Consider the following 26,962-nt stretch of genomic DNA (forward strand, 5'->3'; position numbering starts at 1 on the left):
CGCCTGCTGCTGTATATTTGAAATTTTCGTGTTTCTCTCCCCGTGGTCGCGTGGATTTTTCTCCGGGCTCCTCCGGTTTATTTCCCCTCCACATTTAGAATCACACAGCTGTCAACCCCTTTTATCAGTGCCCTACCCGTGTTACAGACCAGTTCAGACCTTATTGGTCACCCCGTGACCCTTACAAATCTCAACGTTCATCCCACAAAGTCCCATCACAAGGGAGAAACAGACAAATAGACATAAAAAATGTTGCCCGTATTGAAACGGCTGTACGCCGTATGGACCTGAAAACTCAATGTCCCTGTACAAGAACACGGGCTGATAAACCGTATGGGTTGACAGCTATGGAATCAACATCACCACGCGTCTGAGAGTAATTTGGCAAAATGATGATAATGATAAGCCCACTTCCTTGCACTATCCTACGTGATGGCCAGGTCGCTTCTGAAAAAAAAGAGTTACGTGGCTCGGTGGTCGCCTTACCTAGCACAGTCAAATAAAATAAAAGTTGACAGTCTTTTTATTTTAGTGAAATAAAATCTTGAGATTTGGGTTACGGCCTCTGTAAGGGCCATCCCCTATAGACTGTCCCCCACCTCCATAGGGCCATGTCAATCATTATCACGTGGTCCGGAAACTCCTATAAACTCCTTACCTGGAACAGTAAACAAAAACGTTTACAGTCTTTTTATTTTAGTGAAATAAAATCTAGAGAATTGGGTTAGGGCCTCTGTAAGGGCCGCCCACCCCTCTATGCGCTGAGCCTATCACAGAGCCCCGCCTGTAATCATCACATGGTCCGGAAACTCCTATAAATACACACACGCTGCACGTACTACACACACGGCGAGTGGTACACTGAAAGTACTACACACACGGCAAGTGGTACACTGCACGTACTACACACACGGCGAGTGGTACGCTGCACGTACTACACACACGGCGAGTGGTACGCTGCACGTACTACACACACGGCAAATAGTACACTACACGTACTACACACACGGCAAGTGGTACACTGCACGTACTACACACACGGCGAGTGGTACACTGCACGTACTACACTCACGGCAAGTACTACACTGTACGTACTACACACACGGCAAGTGGTACACTGCACGTACTACACTCACGGCAAGTACTACACTGCACGTACTACACACACACGGCAAGTGGTACACTGCACGTACTACACACACGGCAAGTACTACACTGCACGTACTACACACACGGCAAATAGTACACTGCACGTACTACACTCACGGCAAGTACTACACTGTACGTACTACACACACGGCGAGTGGTACACTGTACGTACTACACTCACGGCGAGTGGTACACTGCACGTACTACACACACGGCGAGTGGTACACTGCACGTACTACACACACGGCGAGTGGTACACTGCACGTACTACACACACGGCGAGTGGTACACTGCACGTACTACACACACGGCAAGTGGTACACTGCACGTACTACACACACGGCGAGTGGTACACTGCACGTACTACACACACGGCAAGTGGTACACTGCACGTACTACACACACACGGCAAGTAGTACACGGCACGTACTACACACACGGCAAGTACTACACTGTACGTACTACACTGCACGTACTACACTCACGGCAAGTGGTACACTGCACGTACTACACACACGGCAAGTGGTACACTGCACGTACTACACACACGGCGAGTGGTACACTGCACGTACTACACACACGGCAAGTGGTACACTGCACGTACTACACACACGGCGAGTGGTACACTGCACGTACTACACACACGGCAAGTGGTACACTGCACGTACTACACTCACGGCAAGTGGTACACTGCACGTACTACACTCACGGCAAGTGGTACACTGCACGTACTACATACACGGCAAGTAGTACACTGTACGTACTACACTCACGGCGAGTGGTACACTGCACGTACTACACACACTGTACGTACTACACTGCACGTACACACACACACTACACGTACACACACACACGGCTGTATCACGCGGACAGGCGAAGGAAGTCTTCTTCAGCAAGGAGTGCTCAAAGGGTACCTACCGTGTTTTTAGAATATTAACATACCGCTCCTCCATGCTCCGCTGTTCAACTTCACCTCGTGTGTGTGTGTGGGATCCGCTGTTGATGGCAATGAGTTGGTGGTGCTGCATCGGCAATGATCGAGGCCAAGTATTATTATGATGATGATTTAATGTTTACAGCACGCGATGTCAGTGTCGTTTTTGACGTTCGAGGCGATGTTGACGAGGCGGAATCTTTTGCGTTCCGTTTAACGCCTCTGAAATTCGAAACCATTCTCGTCATATCACATCCGCATCGGTCTCCATGCCATTATTATTATTGCCTTAAGGTTCCCCAACACCCCAACACAACCCCACAAGCAATCAAATTTAAAAGATTCCCCTCTTGTTAACTTACAAAGCGGCTGAACCACCTCGGTCGCTATACATCTCTGATATGGTCCCTCGGTCTCTGTACATCTCTGATATGGTCCCTCGGTCTCTATACATCTCTGATATGGTCCCTCGGTCTCTACACATCTCTGATATGGTCCCTCGGTCTCTATACATCTCTACATGGTCCCTCGGTCTCCACATCTCTGATATGGTCCCTCGGTCTCCACATCTCTATGGTCCCTCGGGCTCTATACATCTCTGATATGGTCCCTCGGTCTCTATACATCTCTGATATGGTCCCTCGGTCTCTATACATCTCTGATATGGTCCCTCGGTCTCTATACATCTCTGATATGGTCCCTCGGTCTCTGTACATCTCTGATATGGTCCCTCGGTCTCTGTACATCTCTGACATAGTCCCTCGGTCTCTATACATCTCTGATATGGTCCCTCGGTCTCTATACATCTCTGATATGGTCCCTCGGTCTCTATACATCTCTGATATGGTCCCTCGGTCTCTATACATCTCTGACATGGTCCCTCGGTCTCTATACATCTCTGATATGGTCCCTCGGTCTCTATACATCTCTACATGGTCCCTCGGTCTCTATACATCTCTGACATAGTACCTCGGTCTCTACACATCTCTGATATGGTCCCTCGGTCTCTACACATCTCTGATATGGTCCCTCGGTCTCTATACATCTCTGATATGGTCCCTCGGTCTCTATACATCTCTGATATGGTCCCTCGGTCTCTATACATCTCTGATATGGTCCCTCGGTCTCTATACATCTCTGATATGGTCCCTCGGTCTCTATACATCTCTGATATGGTCCCTCGGTCTCTATACATCTCTGATATGGTCCCTCGGTCTCTATACATCTCTACATGGTCCCTCGGTCTCTATACATCTCTGATATGGTCCCTCGGTCTCTATACATCTCTACATGGTCCCTCGGTCTCTACACATCTCTGACATGGTCCCTCGGTCTCTACACATCTCTGATATGGTCCCTCGGTCTCCACATCTCTGATATGGTCCCTCGGTCTCTATACATCTCTGATATGGTCCCTCGGTCTCTATACATCTCTGATATGGTCCCTCGGTCTCTATACATCTCTACATGGTCCCTCGGTCTCTACACATCTCTGACATGGTCCCTCGGTCTCTACACATCTCTGATATGGTCCCTCGGTCTCCACATCTCTGATATGGTCCCTCGGTCTCTATACATCTCTGATATGGTCCCTCGGTCTCTATACATCTCTGATATGGTGATTGCAGATTTATTTCTCTCTCTCTGCGCTTCCACGTCGAAGCTTCTTCTCCGATCTGTGGGTGATCCGAGATATCATAGGGATCTTCTTCCCCATCACCCCTAGAGTCTTAAAATATATTATTTTTTTACACGCTTCCACTTATTAATTTTAATTCTAGATTTAAAGCTTTCGTGACAGCTATGATCCATACTCTTTGGTTCTATTGGGTAAAGTCACGTAGGTAAAGCGGCCGCTTGTGTTGTGGCCGAAACGTCGTGATTTTTGTTATTTTATTTTTTACCTACGTGACTTTATTAATTTTACTTTAGTTCATTTAGTAAATGTGTTTCTTCGTACTGTATTTATAATGTCATTATATTTTCATGCCGAGTGCTGCTGCATATACAGCGCTTTGGCGTCTTTGATGAACAGCGCGATGTAACATAGACTTGTTATTATTACTGCATCGGAGGCAAAGCCTTGGGGGGGGGGCCTCCCTGACGCAGGTGCTGGGTGGCCGGCCCCGGCCAGGCACCGTGGCCCGGCCCCGGCCAGGCACCGTGGCCCGGCCCCGGCCAGGCACCGTGGCCCGGCCCCGGCCAGGCACCGTGGCCCGGCCCCGGCCAGGCACCGTGGCCCGGCCCCGGCCAGGCACCGTGGCCCGGCCCCGGCCAGGCACCGTGGCCCGGCCCCGGCCAGGCACCGTGGCCCGGCCCCGGCCAGGCACCGTGGCCCGGCCCCGGCCAGGCACCGTGGCCCGGCCCCGGCCAGGCACCGTGGCCCGGCCGCCTTCTGTCACGCCCCCCCCCCAAGTGGCGACGTCTCACACCACCACCACGAGGGTGGGAACTCATTTGAGGCCGAGTCGACCTAAAGGAGGGCGGGGGGGTAACCGTGGATACTGTAATGCCGTGAGGTCGGTGTTGCGGCTGACCGTGAGCGGGCCTGGTTCGTGGCGCAGCCGCTCCCCTACAACAACACACACGGAGGGCGCGAACCGGCGTGGTGAAGTATGGTCAAAGCAGACGAGCGATGTGTGAACGTGGTGGGGTGATGTGTGTACAGTCTGAGGGGGAGGAGGAGGGTGGTGTTTGTATTTTAGTTTGCGCTGTTGTGTTTTTCCACTGCCTCACTTACGAACCTGGACCAACCCGAGTTGGACTCTAGACCACGGTAAGACCACGGTGAGACTCTAGACCGACCGCCCCCATTGACCAGACTGGTGAAGTATGGTCAAACCAATCGACACACGACCTACGCCCGCGAGGCCTTCCTTCATTCGGCAGCGGATCGATGGAGGAAAGCGGGATCACATTCGTGTGTGAGGTGATCGATCAGCTCTGCAGGGAGTGTTCGTGTGTTTGTGTATTCGAGCGATTAATGGAACCGATCCTGCACCCCCCCCTAGATCGACTCGGCCTCAAATGTGTTGTAGCACGGTATACTGTAGTACTGTATACACTGTGGTACTGTACACACTGCGGTACTGTATATACTGTAGCACTGTATATACCGTAATGCTGTGTATACTGTGGTATTATATACTGTAGTAGTGTATGTACTGTAGAACTGTATCTACTGTGGTACCTATATACTGTAGTACTGTATCTACTGCAGTACTGCATATACTGTGGCACTGTATATACTGTGGCACTGTATATACTGTGGCACTGTATATACTGTGGCACTGTATATACTGTGGCACTGTATATACTGTGGTACTGTATATACTGTGGTACTGTATATACTGTGGTGCTGTGTATACTGTGGTGCTGTGTATACTGTAGTGCTGTGTATACTGTAGTACGGTGTATGCTGTGGTATTATATAGACTGTAGCACTGTATATACTGTAGTACTGTATATACTGCAGTACTGTATATACTGCGGTACTGTATAGACTGCGGTACTGTATATACTGTGGCACTGTATATACTGTAGTACTGTTGTACTGTGTATAATGTGGCACTGTATATACTGTGGTACTGTATAGGCTGCGGTACTGTATATACTGTGGCACTGTGTATACTGTGGTACTGTAATACTGTGTATACTGTAGTACTGTGGTACTGTAGTACTGTGTATACTGTAGTACTCTGTATACTGTGGTAGTGTATATACTGTGGTACTGTATAGACTGCGGTCTGTATATAGTGTGGTACTGTATATACTGTGGTACTGTATAGACTGCGGTACTGTATATACTGTGTATACTGTGGTACTGTATAGACTGCGGTACTGTATAGACTGCGGTACTGTATAGACTGCGGTACTGTATAGACTGTGGTACTGTATAGACTGTGGTACTGTATAGACTGTGGTACTGTATAGACTGCGGTACTGTATATACTGTGGTACTGTATATACGGTATATACTGTGCTACTGTATATACTGTGGTACTGTATAGACTGCGGTACTGTAAAGACTGCGGTACTGTATGTACTGTATATACTGAGGTACTGTATATACTGTGGTACTGTATAGACTGCGGTACTGTATAGACTGTGGTACTGTAGTACTGTATAGACTGCGGTACTGTATAGACTGCGGTACTGTATAGACTGCGGTACTGTATAGACTGGTACTGTATATACTGTTGTACTGTATAGACTGCGGTACTGTAGTACTGTATATACTGTAGTACTGTATAGACTGCGGTACTGTATAGACTGCGGTACTGTATAGACTGCGGTACTGCATCTACTGTGGAGGCGTCCGGGCATATCTGCGTATGTTTGTGTCATACACCCACGAGCATGCTGAGCCGGTGTTTGGGCCTCCCCTAGGTCGACTCGACCTCAAATGTGTTGTAGCACGGTGCGGTGTGTAGTGTAGACATCGCCACTGGGGATACAAAGGCGGCTGGGAGTGGTGCTGGCCACCCACACCTTTAGTGCGCTATCGGAGCTTACCCCCCCCCCCCCAAAGTCGCGTTAAAGGAGCTTTGTTTTTATTTACACACACTAGTGTACGTGTTTGTTTATGCGTGGTGTATACATTGTTTGTACGTGTGTGTGTGTGTACTCTGTGTGTGAGTACACGGGTTTGTGTGTGTGTGTGTGAGTACACGGGTTTGTGTGTGTTTGTGTGTACACGGGTTTGTGTGTTCACGGGTTTGCATGGGAACAGGCGTATGGCAGCACCGCCCTCCCTCCGCCTCTTACTGCTGCTGCTGCAGGGCCTATTTAAGTACAGATTTGCATTTCCACGCACGGTGGTTACTCACAGCTTGGCTCGCCAAGTCTGACAGGATCGGGTACGTTCCAGGTAGGGTTTTCCCCCCCGCCCCGCCCTTTGGCACGTGTAGGTGATACCCAACGCATTTCACCTTTAAATGTATTTCGGGCATATTGAGTGGTAGTTGCAATAGCAATCAATAGGGCCATTTCAAATCTACCTCCAGGTGTCATTACCCCATCGTCCCTGGCCCAAGCATCCTGGATAGCCGTATGTGAACTAGTGGACATCTGTGAAAAAGAGCTTCCTCGCTCCATCGGATTCCTCCAGGATAAATAAATATTCTGATGGTATGTACGTAGAACTTCTTTCGCACCGTACGTAGTCAACCGCCCTAATATGAGGTGCGGGGCGGGGGGATGACGACGACAAACTGAACGCTAAAAAACAGTTCTAGAGAAATTAGTTTTCAATCTGGAGCGCTAGGTGTAACTTATTGCCATATTAAAAAAAAAATCCCAACACCTGAACCTTCTCTTATGTGACGTGACCGCACAAGAGTGACCATGCAGATCGATGCACAACAAAGTCAAGATGGACATTGGGCCTGATTTGTGTGTGTGTGTGTATTCTCTCTCTTAGTGTGCCAACTAGGAGGCCAATATTGCCACTGAACGTCTTGGCCGACAGGATGGAAGGTGGCCTCGTCTATCACCATGCGTCCTCGCGGAAAGGTGAGCCGCGTGAGCAGCTCGCGACCTCGTCGAAACGGCCGTCGCGTACTTTAGCAAAGTAGGCGTGATTCCCCCACTAGCGCTTTCGAGTAGTAAGCAGCTGTCGCCCCATATACGTACGTTGGGTACGTGTGGCGACGGTGATAATTGTGAGCGAGCAACGCTGGCGGCGTACCCACCGTGATTTGTCCCGCTGTCTCACGGCGTGTGCGCAATTCTGCATCGCCAAACCTCATCGTTATTGCATTATTGACGGGGGAGATGGTTTTCGCTTGAACGATTAACGTGGCACTTGAGAGGAACGCGTCTGCTAGCGCGCTAATCGGGGTCTTGCCGCATTTCCCGCACCTCCGATGAGCACGGTTGGCTACGTGCAGTGTGAAAGCAGTTCGATGTATGCACCATACATACTTGATGAATAAAAATAACAATAGCTTTTACCATTTCTGCAAATAAAACAGGAGGTTTTTTTTAGACGTTCAAACACCAAATCGATTCTATTTGCAAGGCATCAAGTCTGCGTTAACTACACATTGTGGCAAAACATAATATACGCACTGTCTTTGAAACTGATTGGCCTAAAACAGAGACATTGTTTTTTATGGCCTAGTCTCAGTGTTAGACCAAGGAACGCCAAAAGGGGTAAAACCTATTCTTATTTTTTTCATCATTTTTTGATGCAGGGACTCCTCTACTTATGAACGAGTTCGGTTCCAGAGTTCCCATTCGTTAGTCTGTTTGTTTGTAAGTCTAACTTTACTCCCGTTAATTCCAAACACGTTGTACCGCGCGTACACTAAACACGGGGAATGGCTTTAAAAGTTGTATAATCGCCAGTAGATGTAGATGCCACCGGTTCATCACATTCTGCAGATGTAGATGCCATCACCGCCATCTATTGCGCGCCGGTTGAACTTACGACTTGGTCCGAACGGGCACCTGGACACACGGACCAGGGGTTTGTTGGTATCTCTAAAAAGTTGGTAAGTACTAGCAAAAAAAAATGTCACCATAGATTACGTACGTACTTGTTGCCGACCGTGACGGTTATGCTGGCGACGAGGCCGCGGCCGCTGAGGTTTTAGGTGTTTTTGTTTTTTTTAACTTTTGTTACTTCCCCACGCGGTCTCCGGCCCCAGTGGTGCCGCTGAAAAGCATCACAGTGAAGGTGTTGGTGCGGGGCTTCGTGGCTGACGTGGAGGCCTCCATGGTCTACCGCAACGACGAAGCCTTCCCCATCGAGCCCTCCTTCTTCTTCCCTCTTGACGACGACTCGGCCGTGCACGCGTTCCGCGCACGCATCGCCGACAGAGAGATGAGCGCGGCGCTGAAGGAAAAAATGGAGGTGCGTTCGCGCACGCGCGCGCGTGTGTGTGTGTGTGTGTGAGGAGCGGTGGTGTAGCGGTTAGCGCACAGCACTACGAACCCAGCAACTCCGAGTTCGATTCGCGCTCACGGCCAACACTAGCGACGGTTATTTGAACCGGTCCTGGGCCTCCCCTAGGTGGACTGCGCCTGAAATGAGTACCTGGTGCGGTGTGTAAAAACATCGTCACTGGGGAGACAAAGGTGGCCGGGCGTGTTGCTGGCCACCCCACCCCCTCGTGTGCCGTACCGGCCTTCATAGGTGGTCGCTAACAACACTTGCCCAGCAGTGTTCAGGCTACACGGGGGGGGGGGGGGGGATCTGCGTCTTTTGCGTGTGTGCGCTCGCTAACTGCGTTTGCCACGACAGTCCCCTAAGGCTATGGTACGGGGGGAGGGATCCTTTGTCTTTGTGTGTGTGTGTGCCCGCGCGAGTGACGCTGTGGGGAGTGGTAGGGTGCGGTTAGTGCACAGCGCTACGAACCCTGCGAGCCGAGTTGCATTCCCGCTTGTGGCTAACATTGGCGAATATCCAAACGGGACTTTACGCTCTCCTAGGTCGACTTTAAATAAGCAGCTGGCATGGCGTTGGGGAGACAAAGGCTGCCGGGCGTGTTGCTGGCCACACCATGCCCTTGTATGCTATTCCGGTTGGAATAATCGCTTCGCTAACAACGCTTGCCCCGACAGTCTGTTAAAAGCTGTATGGGGGGACCTTTGAATAATACTACCAAAATCTAACCCCACAATAACTCCGCGCCGATGGTAATGCCTGCATGCATGCATGTATTACTTACTCACTCCTCTTCGCTGCCTGTGGAGCATAAGGCTGCAACAAGACCACGCCATCCCGGAAGGTCTTTAGCAGCTTTCTATGCTTCACCCCAAGACAGGCCCATGGCCTTCAGTTGCGTCTATGCATGTATGTTGAACTTCTTTGGTGATGTACATAGCAAATCCTGCTAAAGCGGAGGTGCGGGGGGTGGGGGGGACGGACAACAAACTTAAACATCAAAAATCAGTTCTGAAGAAATGAGTTTTCAATCTGCGAGCACAGACTTGCAGATGTATTCTCATTGTAACGTAATGTACTTGGGCAGATGTATTCTCATCGTAACGTAATGTACTTGGGCGCCTTGACGAAGGCGCTTTGCAGAGAATCACGAATGGCGCAACGACGCGTGTGTCTGTGTGTGAACGTAATGGTGGAGATGAGGCGAGTGAAATAGATGAGAGGAAGCGATAGGGGGGCGAATCTGCCATTCGTAAAAATTCGGTGAAAGCGAAATTGATGACGGCCGATTTATGATGATGAATGGATTGAATGAATGGGGTTAATGAAGTAACAGCCAAGCAATGAGAATATGAATTGGGAACGGGAACCCCCTGAAACTCTACCGGGCAGCACGTCCCACTGGGCGAAGACCCCGGGGGCCGGCCCAGGACATGCTGGTGGGACGACGTCGTCGGCTGGCCTTGGAACGCCCGGGAATTCCCCAGGAAGAGCTGGGAGTCTGTGTATAGTGGTGTATAGTAGTGTATAGTGGTGTATAGTGTAGTAGTGTAAAGCAATGTATAGTAACGTATAGTGTAGTTGGTGTCTAGTAATGTAAAGTGTAGTAGTGCATAGTGTAGTGTATAAATTTCGATTTAAAGCTTTCGTGACTGCAAGTATTCATCTTCTTTGGTTCTTTCGGTAAAGTCACATAGAATGAGAATATTATTGTGTTATTTTATTTTATCATTTTTATTATTTTATTCTTATTCTACGTGACTTTACCGAAAGAACCAAAGAAGAAAAAGTGTAGTGTATAGTTGTGCTAGAGTCTGTGTATAGTGTAGTAGTGTATAGTGTCGTGCATAGTGTAGTGAAAAGTTGGGCTAGAGTCTGTCACCAGGGAAAGGGAGGTCTGGACCAGCCAACTCGACATACTGCCGCCACAACCCTCACCAGAGCAAGCGGTCTGAGCAAGGAACGAACGGAAACACGGTGGTGCTGGTGATGAGGGGGAGATTAAGGGGGAGGGGGGGGGGTGCAGTCGTGGGCTGAGCTGGTGGAACAGCGAGGTGAGTTTTTAAGGCGAGGGAGCGGGTAAACCTCAAACGGGCGAAGGTGCGAGTGACCGCTTTGTTTCAGGCCGAAGATGAATACGACGACGCCATCGCCATGGGGCGCCGGGCGTTCAGGCTGTCGAAGGAGTGCGGCGACGTCTTCCACTGCATGCTGGGTAACCTCGGCGCCGGCGAAGAGGCGGAGTTGTCGCTGGAGTTTGTCTCGGAGCTCGGAGTGGAGCCCGACGGCGCCGTTCGCTTCTGTCTGCCCACGGTGCTCAACCCTCGCTACTCACCGCAGGGTACCCGCACGTTTTGTTCATCATCCGACGGAGCATCGTCGCCCGCCCTAGATCGCATCCCACTGCGCGCGGACCATGGCGGCAAGGTAGCGGGCACACGTGACGACGCGTGAATGGAAGATTTAAAAAAAAACACATTCGGCAGTTGTAAGGCTGTGGGTTATACAGCACAAGGCCGTACAATGCGTAACGACGGAACGCCCCCCGGATCCGCCGCGCCAGGAGCACCGGAGCGATGATACGCTCCGCTGCTCCTGGCGCGGTTATCTGGCGTGAACGACGTGAATGTGAAATTTTAGTTTGTGTGTTGCTCCGCGTCCACGTCGGCAGCCGCACGGAAGTAGGAGAGCGGGCGCGCGCGCACAGCTCGTCACCATTCACAGAGAGGGCTGGAGCTGGCTTCTGATCTTTACGGCACTCCGACACCGTGATGTCATGCAACGTTGAAGCCGGAGACGGCGCTGCAGCATTGCAACAGAACGTGTTTAGTCCGTATTTAGTAAAACTTCAAACTTGTGTCGGACAGCCCGAGACACGGCCTAGGCACGCGTCTGCAAAGTTTTTTTTAACGGAGTGCCCTTTAATTTATGCCCTGGTTCTTTCGGTAAAGTCACGAAGATAGAAAAAAAAATAATAAAAGAAAACACGACGTTTCGGTCGCAACACAAGCGTCCGTCTTCAGGTGAGGGAAAAAAAAAGACTGCCGCTTGTGTTGACTTTACCGAAACGTCGTGTTTTATTTTGTTATTTTTTTCTATCTACGTGACTTTACCGAAAGAACCAGAGAGTATGGATTCCTGCAATCACGAAAGCTTCAAATTTAAGATTGCCCTTTTAATTTGTCACTTTGCAGCAACAGAGGTTCATGGACCACGTGAAGATTGTAAAGCTCCCAAAAGCTATTGCGCTTTCAAGTGACCGGGGAATGACAAGTGCAGGGAACAAATTGTGAACGCATCTGCGCGTACTTTTTTGCGCGTTATCCCATCGCGTTCGTCAATTTTTTCTCGGTGCGCTCCCTTATTTGTCCTCGCACGTGCAAAAAACAAACCGTTCGGGGGAATTTTTTTTTTTATCTGAAACCTTGAAAGATTCTCGTGGGATAAAAATGCAGGCTGGGCTTGCAATCTGGAGACCCGCTGGGTCGAGCCGCCCCCTTCCGGCACGGCACTCGAAGCAAACGGCGCAAGCTTCTTAAATTTCCACGCCTGTTATCCTCCAAGCGATGCAAGATGGGGTACAGCGCAGTCGATCGGCGGGACGCGTGGTGGGGTTGCCCCCCCCGCCCCGCCACCTCTTCCAATTTGTCTGGCTGTCGCGGGAGAGTGAAGGGCCTCCAGTGGGAAGGCCCCTCCTGCCAGCGGTGCCGTAAGCAAGCAGTTGCAGGGGCTGCGCCTTTATATTGTGTGGGCGATATGTTTTGTGTTTTTCGCGAGGTCACTCTCGGGAATGAGTCTGTCGTTGGTATGTCGACCTCCCGCCTGGTTTGAAGCGGCAACGAATCTCGAAGACTTCCTCGAACCGTTTAACACGTAGTATAAGAGGTTTTTTTATTTAAGACCGAAACAGGAGGATTTCTCCACGGCTCTGGTTGTCTCGCCTAATGACGCCGCTGGTTGTAATTACCGGCGAAATTTTATCACGGTACTCGAATTGTAAACGTTGCCGTGGGTTTACTCTCCCGACGCACAACCGGTGTGCGAATCGGCACGTTTTTGTTTACGTGGTGGCGGGTTTAACGACGGGCACCTACATTTACGCGACCTTACCCAAAACAACGTCGATCGTGGACTTGTTGCAACGGCCACTCGAGTCCCACCCTCTGCTTTGTTGCCCCCTAGGCACGGCGAACCGCCTGCCGTACCTGGCGCCGTCCCAGGACGTCCCCTACACCCTGTCGTTCACGCTCACGGCCGAGAACCCCGGGGGGATCGACGACGTCTCCTCTCCCAGCGGCCTCCTGGGGCCTGCGACGTTCGCCGAGTCTGACAGAGCCTCGGCCCAGGTGCTTCCCACCGCTTTCGACGGTTACCGCCCCCCCCTACCCCCCGTTGGGTTATCTTTGTTTTGGCTTTCTGGTAAAACGCAATATTGCAGCCTCGCAAATACGGCACGTTCTCCTATAGCGCTGTGGTAGTTGCGTTCCCGAAGAACACCGCGCCATTGAAAATTCGCGTTACAATAAGTAACACGTAATATGGGTTAAACCACAGTCCGCGAAATCGCGCGAGATGCGAACGCAGACCCAACAAAGACTGCGGGGCACGGGTAGCGTCTGGAAGCACCCATCGGAATCCCGCCTTGTGCGATGATGATGCTATGCCGAGGCAGCCGTTCCAACCGTTTTTAATCCAACTCTTGCGACGTAGTTCCGTTCTCTCGATCGCTTTGTATGCGATTCCCTAATAACGCTCATCATTACGTTGTAACCAAATTCGTGTCGTGAAGACAACACGCCACTGCTGGCCAAAGGGCTTCCTGTCGTGGCAGTTCACGTGGTTCCCCTCTGGAGGGGTACAACGGTGTCCCGCGATGTACGAACGTTCGGTTTTGCGGAAAGTTTAGCGCGAACGCACTCGACAAATTGTGGGTGCTTTTCGATTGACCAAAATCGAATTGGCGAGACTAAGGAGCGGGACCCTGCGCCTGCTCTCCCAGCCTCTCGGCTCTTTCGCTCGACGCTGGGTCGGTGGGGGGCGGACGCCTTCTCATGCGTTGCCACGTGGATCTGGAATGCCTTGCCCGTGGTGATCCGGCACAAGCCTCGGTGTGTTGAGGAGGGAGTGCAAGACTCACTATTTTCTCACGGCTTCTGCTTAAACACGATTTGACTGTCTTTGCATTTTATTTTAGTGTGCAATGTTTTGATACCCACCCCTTCGGCGGAGGTGATATTACGTTTCAAATAAATCCGGTTTACGGTTTCGCTACGGCGCGCGGCGCCGTGAGATCGTCAAGCGTAGGAGCACCGTGAGGTGACGTTGTCCACGGTATCCCTGCGGGTGCGACAGCAACGCTTCCGCTTCGCCTCGCCAGTCATTCCAAACATGCAGCCGATCTTGGGGTGAGTTTGCTCCGAATTTTAATTCGTACGTATGTGTATTATTATTATTGTTTTTGTATTGTAAAAAGTGATTTATTGGTGGTGTATATATTTTTAGGTTCGGAGTAGAGTTGGAATGACTGTCGGAAACACAATCCCGAATCTTTCGTATTAAATTAATGGACTAAAAGCCATTCCGACGTTCACGAAATGTCATGTATTTTTACGTGTCCCCCTTCCGTAAATTTGAGGGATACTTATATTTGGGCCTACTCTTTACCACCGGCACGAGTAACTGCACTTTACCCTGTTGTACGCGACCTGCCAAATTGACTCCGCACCCATGTATCTCGCCGGGTTTGGACGGAGGCCGGGGGGCATTTTTTACGAACTCTTGTCCATTATTCAACTGCCGTGCTGGGAGACGAGATTGGCGTTGTCTGCGTTGCAAGTGCTGTGCGCCACCCATTACCCATAACAGAGGTTCCTTTGGGCTCGATCGCGTAAATATAAATGTCGTTGAAGCCGCCGCCATCACCCGACGCGGCCAATTGGTATGGTTTGTCACGTAAATAAAACGCGCCAGTTACTAGTTTCAGCACACCGGTGCGTTGGAGAGTAAACCCGCAACGTTTACAATTCGAGTACGACGTTCCGTCAGTAATTACAACCAGCATCATCAGGCGAGTTGTGGAGAAATACTCTTCATTTTTCGGTCTTAAATAAAACCTTACCAAGTGGCCGTGGCGGGTTTCACAAATCATATTTTAAGCGATCTAACCCAAAAGAATCTCTATGGATAATATTGGTCGCGAAAGCCTACGTGTTAAACCATCCATTGCCATTTGTCCGTGAGCAAACCCTGGCCGAAAAAGACCAACGTCCACATTTTTTCATGTCGTTGTATTTGTCCGAAAGAGTGACGCTGTGCCCGTTACTTCCAACAGGTGTCCCTCGAAGGAAACTTCAAGTTTGATCAGGACATTGAGGTGCTGATTTACTATAAGCAGAAGCATCAACCGTTTGCGCTCATTGAGCCTGGACTCGCGGCGACGGGTGAGCGCGTGCTTGTGGGGTCGGGGGGAATGCGTTGATGGTGCGCGTGGCAGTACGGGAAAAGCTCCGTTGTCCGGCACTTTACCATCCGGGGAATGCTTTTTATTAACCGGCATCTGTCGTGGGCGGCAATACCGTAGAGATCTTCCTTCGTGTATCCGGGAAATTTAATCCGATAGCCGTCCGGCGTCTTTTTGCCGTGCGCTTCTCCTACATCCGTTGTTGTTTACTGGAGCTTTCGGGCCGCTGCCTGAATGGTGGCGCTAACGGCAGTCTCGATTTGGAAACGGCCGCCATCTGCCGTCGCGATCGCGTTGTGCTTGTGCTGTCGTGCGTTTCCTGCAAACACAACGGGAAAACACAAACTCAGCCACGCGCGTTCACATCGCTCGCACATTTGGAGTCTCGCGCCGTTCTCCGAGCGTTACACGGACGTCGAACTCCTGTCGCACCACCGCACATCGCCAAACGTGCTCATCGGAGGCGTGACGCATAGCATCCTTGTGCTTGTGCTGTTGCACGACCTTGCGTGACGTCGATGCCGCTCCTGATGCCGCTGCTTGATGATTTCGCCGGTGTCTCTTTCGCAGAGGTCTCATTCCTGGCGGACACCGTGGCGATGCTGAACTTCTTCCCGGGTGAAATGGAGGAGATGGAAGTGCCAACCGCCGAGCATGGGGAGTTTATTTTCATCATAGACTGCTCCGGCAGTATGAACAACAACCCCATCATGAGTGCAAAGGTACCACGAACACTCCTCATCAACATGGTCAGGTCCAATTGTGTATACTACTTCGCCCTGGTATGCAGGAGGTCTTGGGTTCGATCCCGACCCTGACGCCTGTTGTATATTTGGAGCTTGCGTGTTCTCCCCGTGGTCCGTCCGTGGATTTTTCTCCGGGGTCCTCCGGTTTTTTCGTCCACATGTACAATCAACGTCAAGCGTTTTAGGGTTTTTGGCGGCTATAAATTACCACGTGATGATGGCAAGCCGCACTTTGTCGAGATATCATTTTTGAAAGCCAGGTCGCTTCTGAAAAAGAGCCATGAAGCTCAGTGGGGCCTTACCTGGTAAAATAAATAAAAAATACTTTAAATAACATGGGAGTTAATTAGATTGAAATATATATTTGGCGTTTCCATTGCGCAACCCAACCCGCGCCGGTGCCATGCCAAGGCAGCCCGGCCTGGGTCAGGAGGCAGCAGCTCCAGACGGGCGCAGAAGCGCATCTGAAGGCGCGAGGTGGCGTGTAGATGACGTTGCGGTCACCACATAGTGTGACTTGCAGACTGCACTCGCCTGTGACGTGTAGCATCCTCGTGACAGCCTAACCACGCCTCCGATGAGCACGTTTGGCGATGTGCGGTGGTGCGACAGGAGTTCGACGTCCGTGTAACGCTCGGAGAACGGCGCGAGACTCCAAATGTGCGAGCGATGTGAACGCGAGTGGCTGAGTTTGTGTTTTCCCGTTGTGTTTGCAGGAAACGCTCATTCTGCTCTTGAAGAGTCTGTCCCTCGGCTGCCTGTTCAACATCTACAGCTTTGGCAGCCGATTTAAATCCCTTTACACGTAAGTTCCGTGACCCACTCCCCACCCCCCTTCAAGGAGATAATTTAGGACAGGTTGGGAACCTTTCTTCTGCCAAGGGCCATTTGGATATTTATATAACATCATTCGCAGGCCATAAACTTAAAAATTCGCCTGTTATATTTGGTCAAACATTGAATTAACTCGCCCCTAATGTGATGGCTGTAACTGCTTCTCTTTGGCGAGGCGTGTGATGATGTTAAGCTGGCTATTGACGATGTCGCTACTCGCAACTACTTTTCCAGGTTTGCTGCTAGATTTATTGAATTTCGAGTCCCGCCTGCGGTTGCCTTGGCAGGGCCAGAGACCAAATGATTTCGCGGGCCTTGTACGGCCCGCGGGCCGGACGTTCCCCACCCCTGATTTAGGACAATGCGATTGTTAGTGTGCTGGACGAGCAATCCGGAGTTCGCCGGTTTGATTTGATCTCCTGGCGCGGAAGTTTGAAGCAAGAGGGGGCACGTCTTTTAAAAATCTTTCCCCCACACTGCCTCTGTCCACACCCGGGTGTATAAGTTTAACATGTAGGAGGCCTTCGCGACCAATATCATCCATAATACAGGTTTTTTGGGTTAGATCGCGTATATATACATGAATGTGTCATTTAAACCCGCCACCACCCGACACAGCCAATTAGTAAGGTTTGTCACGTAAACAGAACATGCCAATTCGTTGCTCTGTGTGTTGGAGAGCAAAGCCGCTGTCGGCTGGTATAAATTGGTGGTGAAAAATAAGAATAGGTTTTACCCTTTCTAACAGTCAAACAGGAGGTGTTAAGATGTTCAAAGGAATCAAATTTGCATTAACCACAAGTACTTGTGGTGAACACGCAAACATGCTCTGATAATAATATATGCGTTTGTCCTTGATACTGATATGCCTACACCAGAGGCAGCCTTTTTTAATAGCCTGGTCTCAAACAGTATTAGACCAGAGAACGCTAAAAGGCGGACAGTACAAAGACAATGCACGTATCGGTGCATTCTTTAGCACTGGGTGAGCAACTATATCATGGGCCCTGGGGTAGAGTGTTTGTCCTGCCACCTCTTCCAAGGCGTCTGGCCATTGTGGAGGAGTAGACCAAAATATTCTCTCAGAGAGGCTTTTTCTCTCGTGGGAGGGTCTTCCACCAACAGTTGCATGAGCAAGCAATTTCGGGGTTTGCACCGTTTATCTCAAGGAAAAGAAAACTCCAGACGTTCTCAATCCACCGTTGGGTTCACGCTACCCCAATGCCGTGTCGGTCGTGTTTTGTTTTTTAATGACCGTACTTCACCATTCTTCCCTGGTTCGGGTTGGGGAAGAGGGTCTGGACTGGTTCCGATATCTCTTGCCACTGATGTTGGCCGTCGCCGGGGATGGAACTCGGGTCGCCGTGTTTACAGCCCTTGTGCGCCAGCCTCGGTGCCAGGCCCCAGCTGCATCCACCTTAACACCTTTTGTTCTAATAATAGGGTTTTTTTCCCCTTTTTTCTGGCAACAAAACTGAGACCTTTTTACAAGCAATCATTTGTGCATTAACCACAATACTTGTGGCCAAAATGCAAACAAAAACACACGCTCTGATAATATATGCATTGTCCTTGAAACTGATTGGTCCACACCAGAGACGGCTTTCTTTAGAGCCTCGTCTCAAATTGGTGCTAGACCAGATGACGCCAAAAGGCGTGCGCAGCACAAAGACAATGCGCTGCGAAAGTGAACGGAAACGGCGCAGAGCGCGCGACCTAAACTTCGGCACCAAACGTTTCCCAGCGAGAGCATGCCCTACGACCAGCAGACGATGGACACAGCCCTGAAGCACGTGTGCAGCATGGACGCCAACATGGGTGGCACGAACATCATGGGCCCTCTGGTGGACATCTACAAGCAGCCCTGCAAGCCACAGCACCCCCGCAAGGTACGCGTGAGAGCCTAGGGGGGGGGGGGAAGGGGGTTGCCACCTGTCTCGGGCGGGATCGCGGGTGCCGTGGTGGCTATGAGATGTTAACTACCTCGCCCTGGTGTACAGGAGGTCGTGGATTTCGATCCCGACCCTGACGCCTGCTGTTGCTGTATATTTGGAGTTTGCGTGTCTCTCTCATCATCATCACGGTGTCTAGGAGATGTTAACTACCTCGCCCTGGTGTACAGGAGGTCGTGGGTTTCGATCCCGACCCTGATGCCTGCTTTATATTTGGAGTTTGCGTGTGTCTCTCACTCTCATCATCATCACGGTATCTAGGAGATGTTAACTACCTCGCCCTGGTGTACAGGAGGTCGTGGATTTCGATCCCGACCCTGATGCCTGCTGCTGCATATTTGGAGTTTGCGTGTCTCTCTCACTCTCATCATCATCACGGTGGCTAGGAGATGTTAACTACCTCGCCCTGGTGTACAGGAGGTCGTGGATTTCGATCCCGACCCTGATGCCTGCTGCTGTATATTTGGAGTTTGCGTGTCTCTCTCACTCTCATCATCATCACGGTGGCTAGGAGATGTTAACTACCTCGCCCTAGTGTACAGGAGGTCGTGGATTTCGATCCCGACCCTGATGCCTGCTGCTGTATATTTGGAGTTTGCGTGTCTCTCTCACTCTCATCATCATCACGGTGGCTAGGAGATGTTAACTACCTCGCCCTGGTACACAGGAGGTCGTGGGTTCGATCCCCGACCCTGACGCCTGCTGCTGTATATTTGGAGTTTGCGTGTCTCTCTCGCCGAGGTCGTGTGGATTTTTCCTCATTTTTTTTCCCCTCGACATTTAGAATCGCCGTGCGTTTTGAGTGTTTTGGCTGCGATACATTTCCACATGATAAGCCATTACGTTGAGCTATTATTTGTGGCCGGGTAGCTTCTGAAAAAGAACTAATGTAGCTGAGTGGAACTTACCTGGTAAAATAAAAGATGTATTTTTAGTTTAAGTGTGAGAACTTCCAAATCCCTTAAGACGCAGTCGCCTCCACCGGATTAGTTATATCTCCTGGCCCTGCAGTCTTTGTCAACGTCACAATCATCGTCATCGTCAGCTTATGGTCAATTCATTCGGTGACGTCTTCCATTCTTGCACATGCCATTCCGTCATTATTTTTTAATCATAGGCCGTCATCCCATCTTCCGATGTGTCCTGCCCCAAGGCTGCCTGCTTTTATTTTAAAAGCTTGGAATAGCGGCAGTACCCTGCGTATGTTCTGTAATCCACGTGCTCTTCTTTCCCTCTCGATGCAATTCCAAGCGTGCTTCGCTCTCTCCGTGCTTTATTCCATTTTTGAGGTTTTGTTCGATAAATTTTTCGTGTTTCGTGCACTCGCGCACGCTGCTCTGCATATGGGCAGTCGATGGAGAATTTTTGTCTAGTTTGCGGTGGTGGTGGTGGTGGTGCTGGTGTTCGTATAATATTTATAATCACAAAAAATGTTTGCAGGACAGGTGTAACACTCGCAAACTTATTTGTATGGCGTAAAAAAAAAAAAGACTTGTCCAATGGTTAGTTTGACACGTAGGCTTTCGCGACCGACATTATTGTTAATAAAGGCTTTTTGGGTTAGATCGCGTAAGTAATAACGTGTCGTTGACCCGCCACCACCCCCACACAGCCGATTCTGGAAAAATCGCCCGATGATGCCGGATGTAATTACCAGCGAAACTTCGTACTCAAATTGTAAACGTTGTGAGTTTATTCTCTAACACACCGGTTTGCCGAACTAGTAACTTAATTGGAACATTTTGTTTACGTGACAAACCCTTACTGGTTGGCTGTGTCGACTGGTGGCGGGTTTATACTTACACGATCTAAGCCCAAAAAGCCTTTATTATTAATTGTCCAGGGGTTGCACTCGTTCCACCTTTACTGGCAAACAAACCCCCCACCGCATTTGATTCATGAATGAGATTTTCCCATCGGCCGCGGGCCGTGAACGCAAAGCGGCGAACGCGAGTCGTGAGGTTCCCTTGCCTTGTGCAATTGCAGCTGTTCTTGCTGACAGACGGCATGGTCGACAACACGCAGGGCGTTATCCACACGGTGAAACATCACTCCATGGACCACAGGTGATCGACCACGCGTCATCCAATGATGTAATGTTCCCGAAATAAATTACAGGCGGTCTCTACGGTTTTAGGACGATGCACGTTTACGTGTGATGGCCATCACCGTGGATCGATTTACGACACAGAAAATGTATGTATGTACGTACGTACATAGAATTTATTTCGAACCGTACGTAGGCAACCGTGCTAATAGGAGGTATGTATGTACGTTGAACTTCTTTCGCACCGTACGTAGCCAATCGTGCTAATCGCTGATGTGAAGGAATGATAACAAAACTAAACACGACTCCCGAACGCATCTGAGCAGAGTCGGTCTCGTTTCCCGACGTGATTGGCGTGGCACTGTTGTTATTATAATAAAAAAAATGGTGTGGATTTGTACCTATAGAACGCCGCTAAATACGGCCGATAAAAGGGAGAAAAAGCCGCATTAGCGACCGATGTTTCTCCCGTTTGCCCTGTCGATGGGAGAACAGGGGGTCCCATTCTACGACGATCCGATTTATGACGACGGGGTTTATTACCAGGAACGCGTTGTTGCGACGCCGTAAAAGCGGCGACCGCCCGCCCTGTATTTTGAGTCCTTTGACAGCCTACGTCCGATCCCGTCAGACCCCCAAAGCTAAGCGGGAGTTTGGAGCCTGGATAGTGCTGGGATGGGCAAGGATCAAAACATTCAATTTCAAAGATTATTTGTCATGTGCACAGGATACAGCGAAGTGTTACGTACTCCCCTTCGCTCCCTGTGGAGCGTAAGGCCCCAACAAGCCCACGCCATGCCGGACAGTCTTTAGCAGCAAGACGGGCCCATGGTCTTTAGTTGGTCTTAAACGGTGCGTCGCCAGGTGGCCTTCGGCCTGCCCCTTGGCCTTTTCCTCTTGTGGCGTCCACCGTACAGCGAAGTGCAACGCGGTGCAAGTGCAATGCTTTGCTTGTGCAATGACCGAGGCAACAGACCACTTACCTCACATAGGCGTACAGTCAGGAAGTCAATGCAAGGCCTCCGATTGGTGCAGGGAGGCCTCCAAAGACGATTGGTTGGGGCAAGAGATTCAACCGTAAAAAGGCGGGAAACGAGGGTCGTCTGTAGGGGCGACGGGTTGGCAACCGTTGGAGGGGGGCGAGGATTGGCTGAGGGAAATGGGGTGAGCGAAGCTTCCAGTAAAGGGGCTCTGAGGATATTAAAGGGGACCGCACAAGGGGAGGGGGGATGCTTGGAGAGAGGACCAAGTTCGTGCCTCCAAGGACCAAAGTCCGGGCCTTGGAATAATAATATAATAATAGTTTTGTGTCCGAAATAAAGGCTCTTGGTAACCGAAGAAAACACGCATGTCGGAATGTCATTACACTTGCAAGCTCTCCTCTCGGATGGGTGCGGCAGCTATGAAGAAAAATATTCGATGAAGGCAATGAGTAGGCAAAAGAGCACAGTGAATAAAAAAAAACTAAGCAAGAAAAACACTAAAATAACAGTGCTTCAAAAAAATGCGAACATTTACATGGGCCTATCGTTTTTAATGGAAAAAAGAACGGATAATACACCGTAACACGATAAAAAAAATGTAATGTTAATAGCTTCAAAAAGTCGGAGTCTCCACTTGTTCGCCATCGTTGTCAACGCGTGGCCTGGAATCTTCTCCACGTGGTCTCCAGAGCCCGGCGGAGGCAGCAGCACGTGTCACGTGGTGTTGTTGCACATTCTCACAAGTGTTAAAACAATTTTAAGCACCCTGCATACTATGGCAGGAAAGACCCATTCACGATAGGTACTCTATTTACACTTGTGCGGGGGTGTTGTAGTGCAACAGAGAGGGGTTAGGGCGAGCAAAATCCATGGTGCCCTGTCCCCCGCCATGCCTGTGCGAGCCCACACTAAGGTGCGCGGGGAGTGTGATGTCCAATGTGGTCACGCTATCGATGGGTGGGGGAGCGGTGTGGTGTCGGCGGTTTAGCGTCACGCTGCGCTAGGAACCCCGACGGCCACGGGTTCGATTCCCGCTGACGGTCGACACCGGTGACGATTGTTCTGAACCGGTCTTGGGCCTCCCCTAGGTCGACTCGGCCTCAAATCAGTACCTGGTGCGGTGTGTAATCGTCGCCACGAGGGAGGCAAAAGCGGCCGGGCGTGGTGCTGGCCACCCCCACCCCCTCGTGTGCCGTGCCGGCCTTCACAGGTGCTGCTCCCTAACAGCACTAGAGTCTGTTAAGGCTACTCGGGAGATCTTTGTGCTTGTTCTTGATGCTTTCAGTGTTGTGGATGTCACCGATCATGACATTGCTGTTGATGTAGTTGACACTGCCGCTGTTGTATACGATGACGAATGCGAATATGGGCATGTTTTTTTTTAACAGTGACTTTCATGTAATTTATGTTGTTGCTACTGATGATGACGACGACGCTGTCTTTTTGTGGTCAGGTGTTTTGCGTTTGGGATTGGGCAGGGTGTCTCCACTGAGCTCATTAAGGAGGTAGCACACGTTGGAAAGGGCCTCTCGGAGTTTGTCACAAGCTCCGACCGTCTTCAGGGCAAGGTGAGGCACAGCAATCGTGCGCGTGCGTCTGTACGTTAAACTTCTTTCGCACCGTACGTAGCCAACCCTGCTAATCGGAGGTACACAGCCAACCATGTTAATCGGAGGTGCGGGGAAGGACAATAAACTGTGGGTCTCTGTGTGCGTGGGTCTCTGTGTGCGTGGGTCTCTGTGTGCGTGGGTCTCTGTGTGCGTGGGTCTATGGGTCTCTGTGTGAGTCGTATGTATGTTGAACTTCTTTCGCACCTGTCGTAGCCAACCGTGATAATCGGAGGTGCCATGCATTACACAGCTCGCACTCTCGTACGTGACCTTAACACCTAAGCAACCCCCACCTCGGCCACTAAAACGTACCGACACAAATTAATAGTAAAAACGTGAATAAATGAACGTGGCAGTTTTTATACACTGAACACTTTTTGCAATGCAATTTTATATGTTTGTAAAACATGTGATGGACGTAAGACGCAACAGAAACCATGCCATGCATCTGTCGCGAAGCACGTGGCCTGCGTCAGGGTCCTGAATAAGGGCACCTTACAATCTTGGGCTCAGTCCCTGGAAGCAGAGCATGCTGGGAGGACAGGCAGTGGGAGATTGAGAAACTGTCAAGCTTGGAGAGCAAACCTCTTAGATTGCCGGTTCAGTGTTTCTAACCAGAATCAGACTTTCTATTTATACTGGAGGAATCCAATGCGCTATAAAGCTTTTTTTTCACAGATGTCCAGTACAATTATGCCACAGCAGCACCCAAACAATTGGTAATGATTTCGTAATAGTTTTTATATTCTTGATAACAGCATGACTTTTTCTGATGCCTAGCAGAGCCATACTCTCCAACTTATGGTGATATCCCGCTCCTCCAATTATCATGGTTGACTACGTACAGTTCGAAAGAACTTCAACATACAGTAGAACCCGTCTTAACGACCACCGCTGTTAACGATGAATTGCTTTATGACGAGACTATAGAGCCCAATGTGTAGTGTAGAGTAGTGTGTAATAGTGTATAGTAGTGTAGTGCCTCCATAGAGCCCAGTGTATAGTAGTGTAGTGCCTCCATAGAGCCCAGTGTATGGTAGTGTAGTGCCTCTATAGAGCCCAATGTGTTCGCTTACCGACCATTCCCCTGTTAATGTAGGTACAGTAAATAGTAATGAATGCATTGATTAACCATGTTTCTATTGTGTTTTAATGGTGTTAGTATCTTTATGTATTAATATCCATTGTTTAAATATTATAAAGTGTGTTTTTTTTGGGTGAAAAAGGGTAACTTTCGATGCTATCGAAACGAATTAAACCTTTAACGTGTATTTCCTATGCTCTCTAAACGACCAAATCGCTTAACGACCGGTTTCGTGGAACCAATTACCGTCGTTAAGAGCGGTTCTGCTGTACATACACGTAAACAATTCTCCAGCAATTGAATGCAACGTAAGTAACCCAAAGCCCATTACGCCACGGTTACAAATGGTTTATTCCTCGGTCCGCAGGTGCTGAGGATGCTCAAGTGCGCAATGCAGCCGTCGCTGAACAACCCCCAGCTGGAATGGACTCTCCCGCCCGGCATCGTCGCCACCGTGGTGCCCCGGCTTCCCGAAAGCATCTTCGTGGGAGAGAAGACGATTGTCTACGCGCAGTTCGCTGGGACGGTGAGACTCACGCTCGCGTCCAGGGCGGTTGTGATAAAAAAATAATTCGAACGTATAAAGCGCCCTTGAACAATCGTTCTCAGTGCGTTTGCGAACACCCGTCATGATTTTTTTTTCGTCTCGAAGTTAATCGCAGCGTCGAAGGGATGCGGAGACTGAAATGAAGCCATTGAACTATGTTTTGTATTTAACCAGGTAAGGCCCGCTAAGCTACATAACAATTTTATTCTGAAGCGACCTGTTCATTAGCCAGCCGTTACCAAAGAGGGAGAGGTAATGACTAATCTTCTGCTCTTCCGTTTTATTATGCCTGCCCAGGCTTTGCAACTAAACTATTAAACTATTTTTTTATTTTAGCTGGTAAGACCCACTGAGCTACGTAACTTTTTTCAGAAGCGACCTGGCTATCACAAATGATAGCTCAACGAAGTGGCCTTTGACGCGGAAAATTTATAGCAGCCAAATACAATAAACGCGTGTCGACTCTAAATGTGGAGGGGGAAAAAACCGGAGGACCCGGAGAAAAATTAACGCGGCCATGGGGAGAGAGAGATATGCAAACTCAAAATATAGAGGAGTCGGCGTCGGGATTGAACCCACGACCTCCTGCATACCAGATGAGGTAGTTACCATCTCGCCACCGTGGCACCCCCTTGGAAGACATGGGAGTGTTGCTGGAGAGTCCAATGTTCATATTCTTGGTTCTTTCGGTAAAGTCACGTAGAAGGGAAACAATAAAATAATAAAAATATAAAACAATAAAATTGTGATAATTTTATTGTTTTTATTATTTTATTGTTTCCCTTCTACGTGACTTTACCGAAAGAACCAAGAATATGAATCCCTGCAGTCACGAAAGCTTTAAATCAAAAGTCCAATGTTCCTTAGCCAGCAGTAACCACAGAGGGAAAGGTATGATCTCTGCCCGTGGCTTTTTCATGTCCCCTCCACTCAAGGAACATTAGCCATCACCCGAATTCTGGTCATCCTCGCAACGGCTTTTGGCTGGCCATCGAACAAAGACGGGTCACCGCACCGCGCGCGCGTTAAGATGCGCTTCTGCGGCCGTCTGAAACGCTCTTTCTTCTGGTGTTAGGACGCCACTGGAGCTTTGCACCTTGAAATCTAGATTGAAAACTCATTTCTTTAGAACTGCTTTTTGTATTTAGTTTGTTTGTCCTTTCCACGCGGCACCTCCGATTTTTAGCACGGTTGGCTACGTTACGGTGCGAAAGAAGTTCCACATTCATACATATGTAGTGACTGACTCGGAGACACTAAGAGCAGGAGGCCTGACAGTTAACACTTAGCGACTACGGTTCCCAGTCAGCACAGCCGGTAGACCTCCTGACTGGCGACGCCGAGATGGCGAAGACGGAGACGACGGTGAAGACTCCAGCAGCAGCAGGAGCACGACGGGGGACCCGCTCCAAACGACAGCCCCGAGGTCCCCTCCCGGGGGCCTCCTCTTATACCGCCAGCGTGGCCTGGCTCCGCCCCCGGCCACGCCCCCCTTCTGGAACCTACTCGATGTGCCCCTTCCGTGACCCTTCCAGGAAGTAGATCCCTCTCTGGTCTGTCACCGGGGCTGCTGCAAGCTGCAGGTCCCCTTCCCTGCCAGCAGCCAGCGCTACGCTGCTACGTGACCGATTCTATGTCGCTACACTTACATACAACGAATATTACAGCGCAGTTTATATCCATGTTTCAGGTGTATTTGTATGTGTGTGTGTGTGTGTCTC

The 26,962-nt window shown here is 50.0% G+C and overlaps 1 protein-coding gene across 11 annotated transcripts in view; it reads left to right on the top strand.

Annotated features, from left to right (window-relative positions):
• The first annotated feature begins 783 nt into the window (after window positions 1-783).
• The window catches only part of LOC116954418 (von Willebrand factor A domain-containing protein 5A-like), a 40,494-nt gene continuing 14,315 nt past the window's right edge, over window positions 784-26,962 (top strand). Inside the window, exons 1-12 of one of the 11 annotated variants that reach the window (XM_032974917.2) lie at window positions 784-881; window positions 7,509-7,600; window positions 8,740-8,945; window positions 11,103-11,319; window positions 13,161-13,324; window positions 15,310-15,418; window positions 16,009-16,160; window positions 16,901-16,989; window positions 18,763-18,907; window positions 20,957-21,036; window positions 23,454-23,568; window positions 25,062-25,220. In XM_032974917.2, the coding sequence (XP_032830808.2) occupies window positions 7,558-7,600; window positions 8,740-8,945; window positions 11,103-11,319; window positions 13,161-13,324; window positions 15,310-15,418; window positions 16,009-16,160; window positions 16,901-16,989; window positions 18,763-18,907; window positions 20,957-21,036; window positions 23,454-23,568; window positions 25,062-25,220 (1,479 nt within the window). In that variant the 5' untranslated portion in view covers window positions 784-881; window positions 7,509-7,557. The other 10 variants (XM_032974921.2, XM_076052348.1, XM_076052349.1 and 7 more) reach the window with 10 other exon arrangements.

Source organism: Petromyzon marinus, chromosome 55 (assembly GCF_048934315.1).
Source record: "Petromyzon marinus isolate PM22_M1 ecotype Great Lakes invasive population chromosome 55, UKy_Petmar_22M1.pri1.0, whole genome shotgun sequence".
NCBI lineage: Eukaryota > Metazoa > Chordata > Hyperoartia > Petromyzontiformes > Petromyzontidae > Petromyzon > Petromyzon marinus.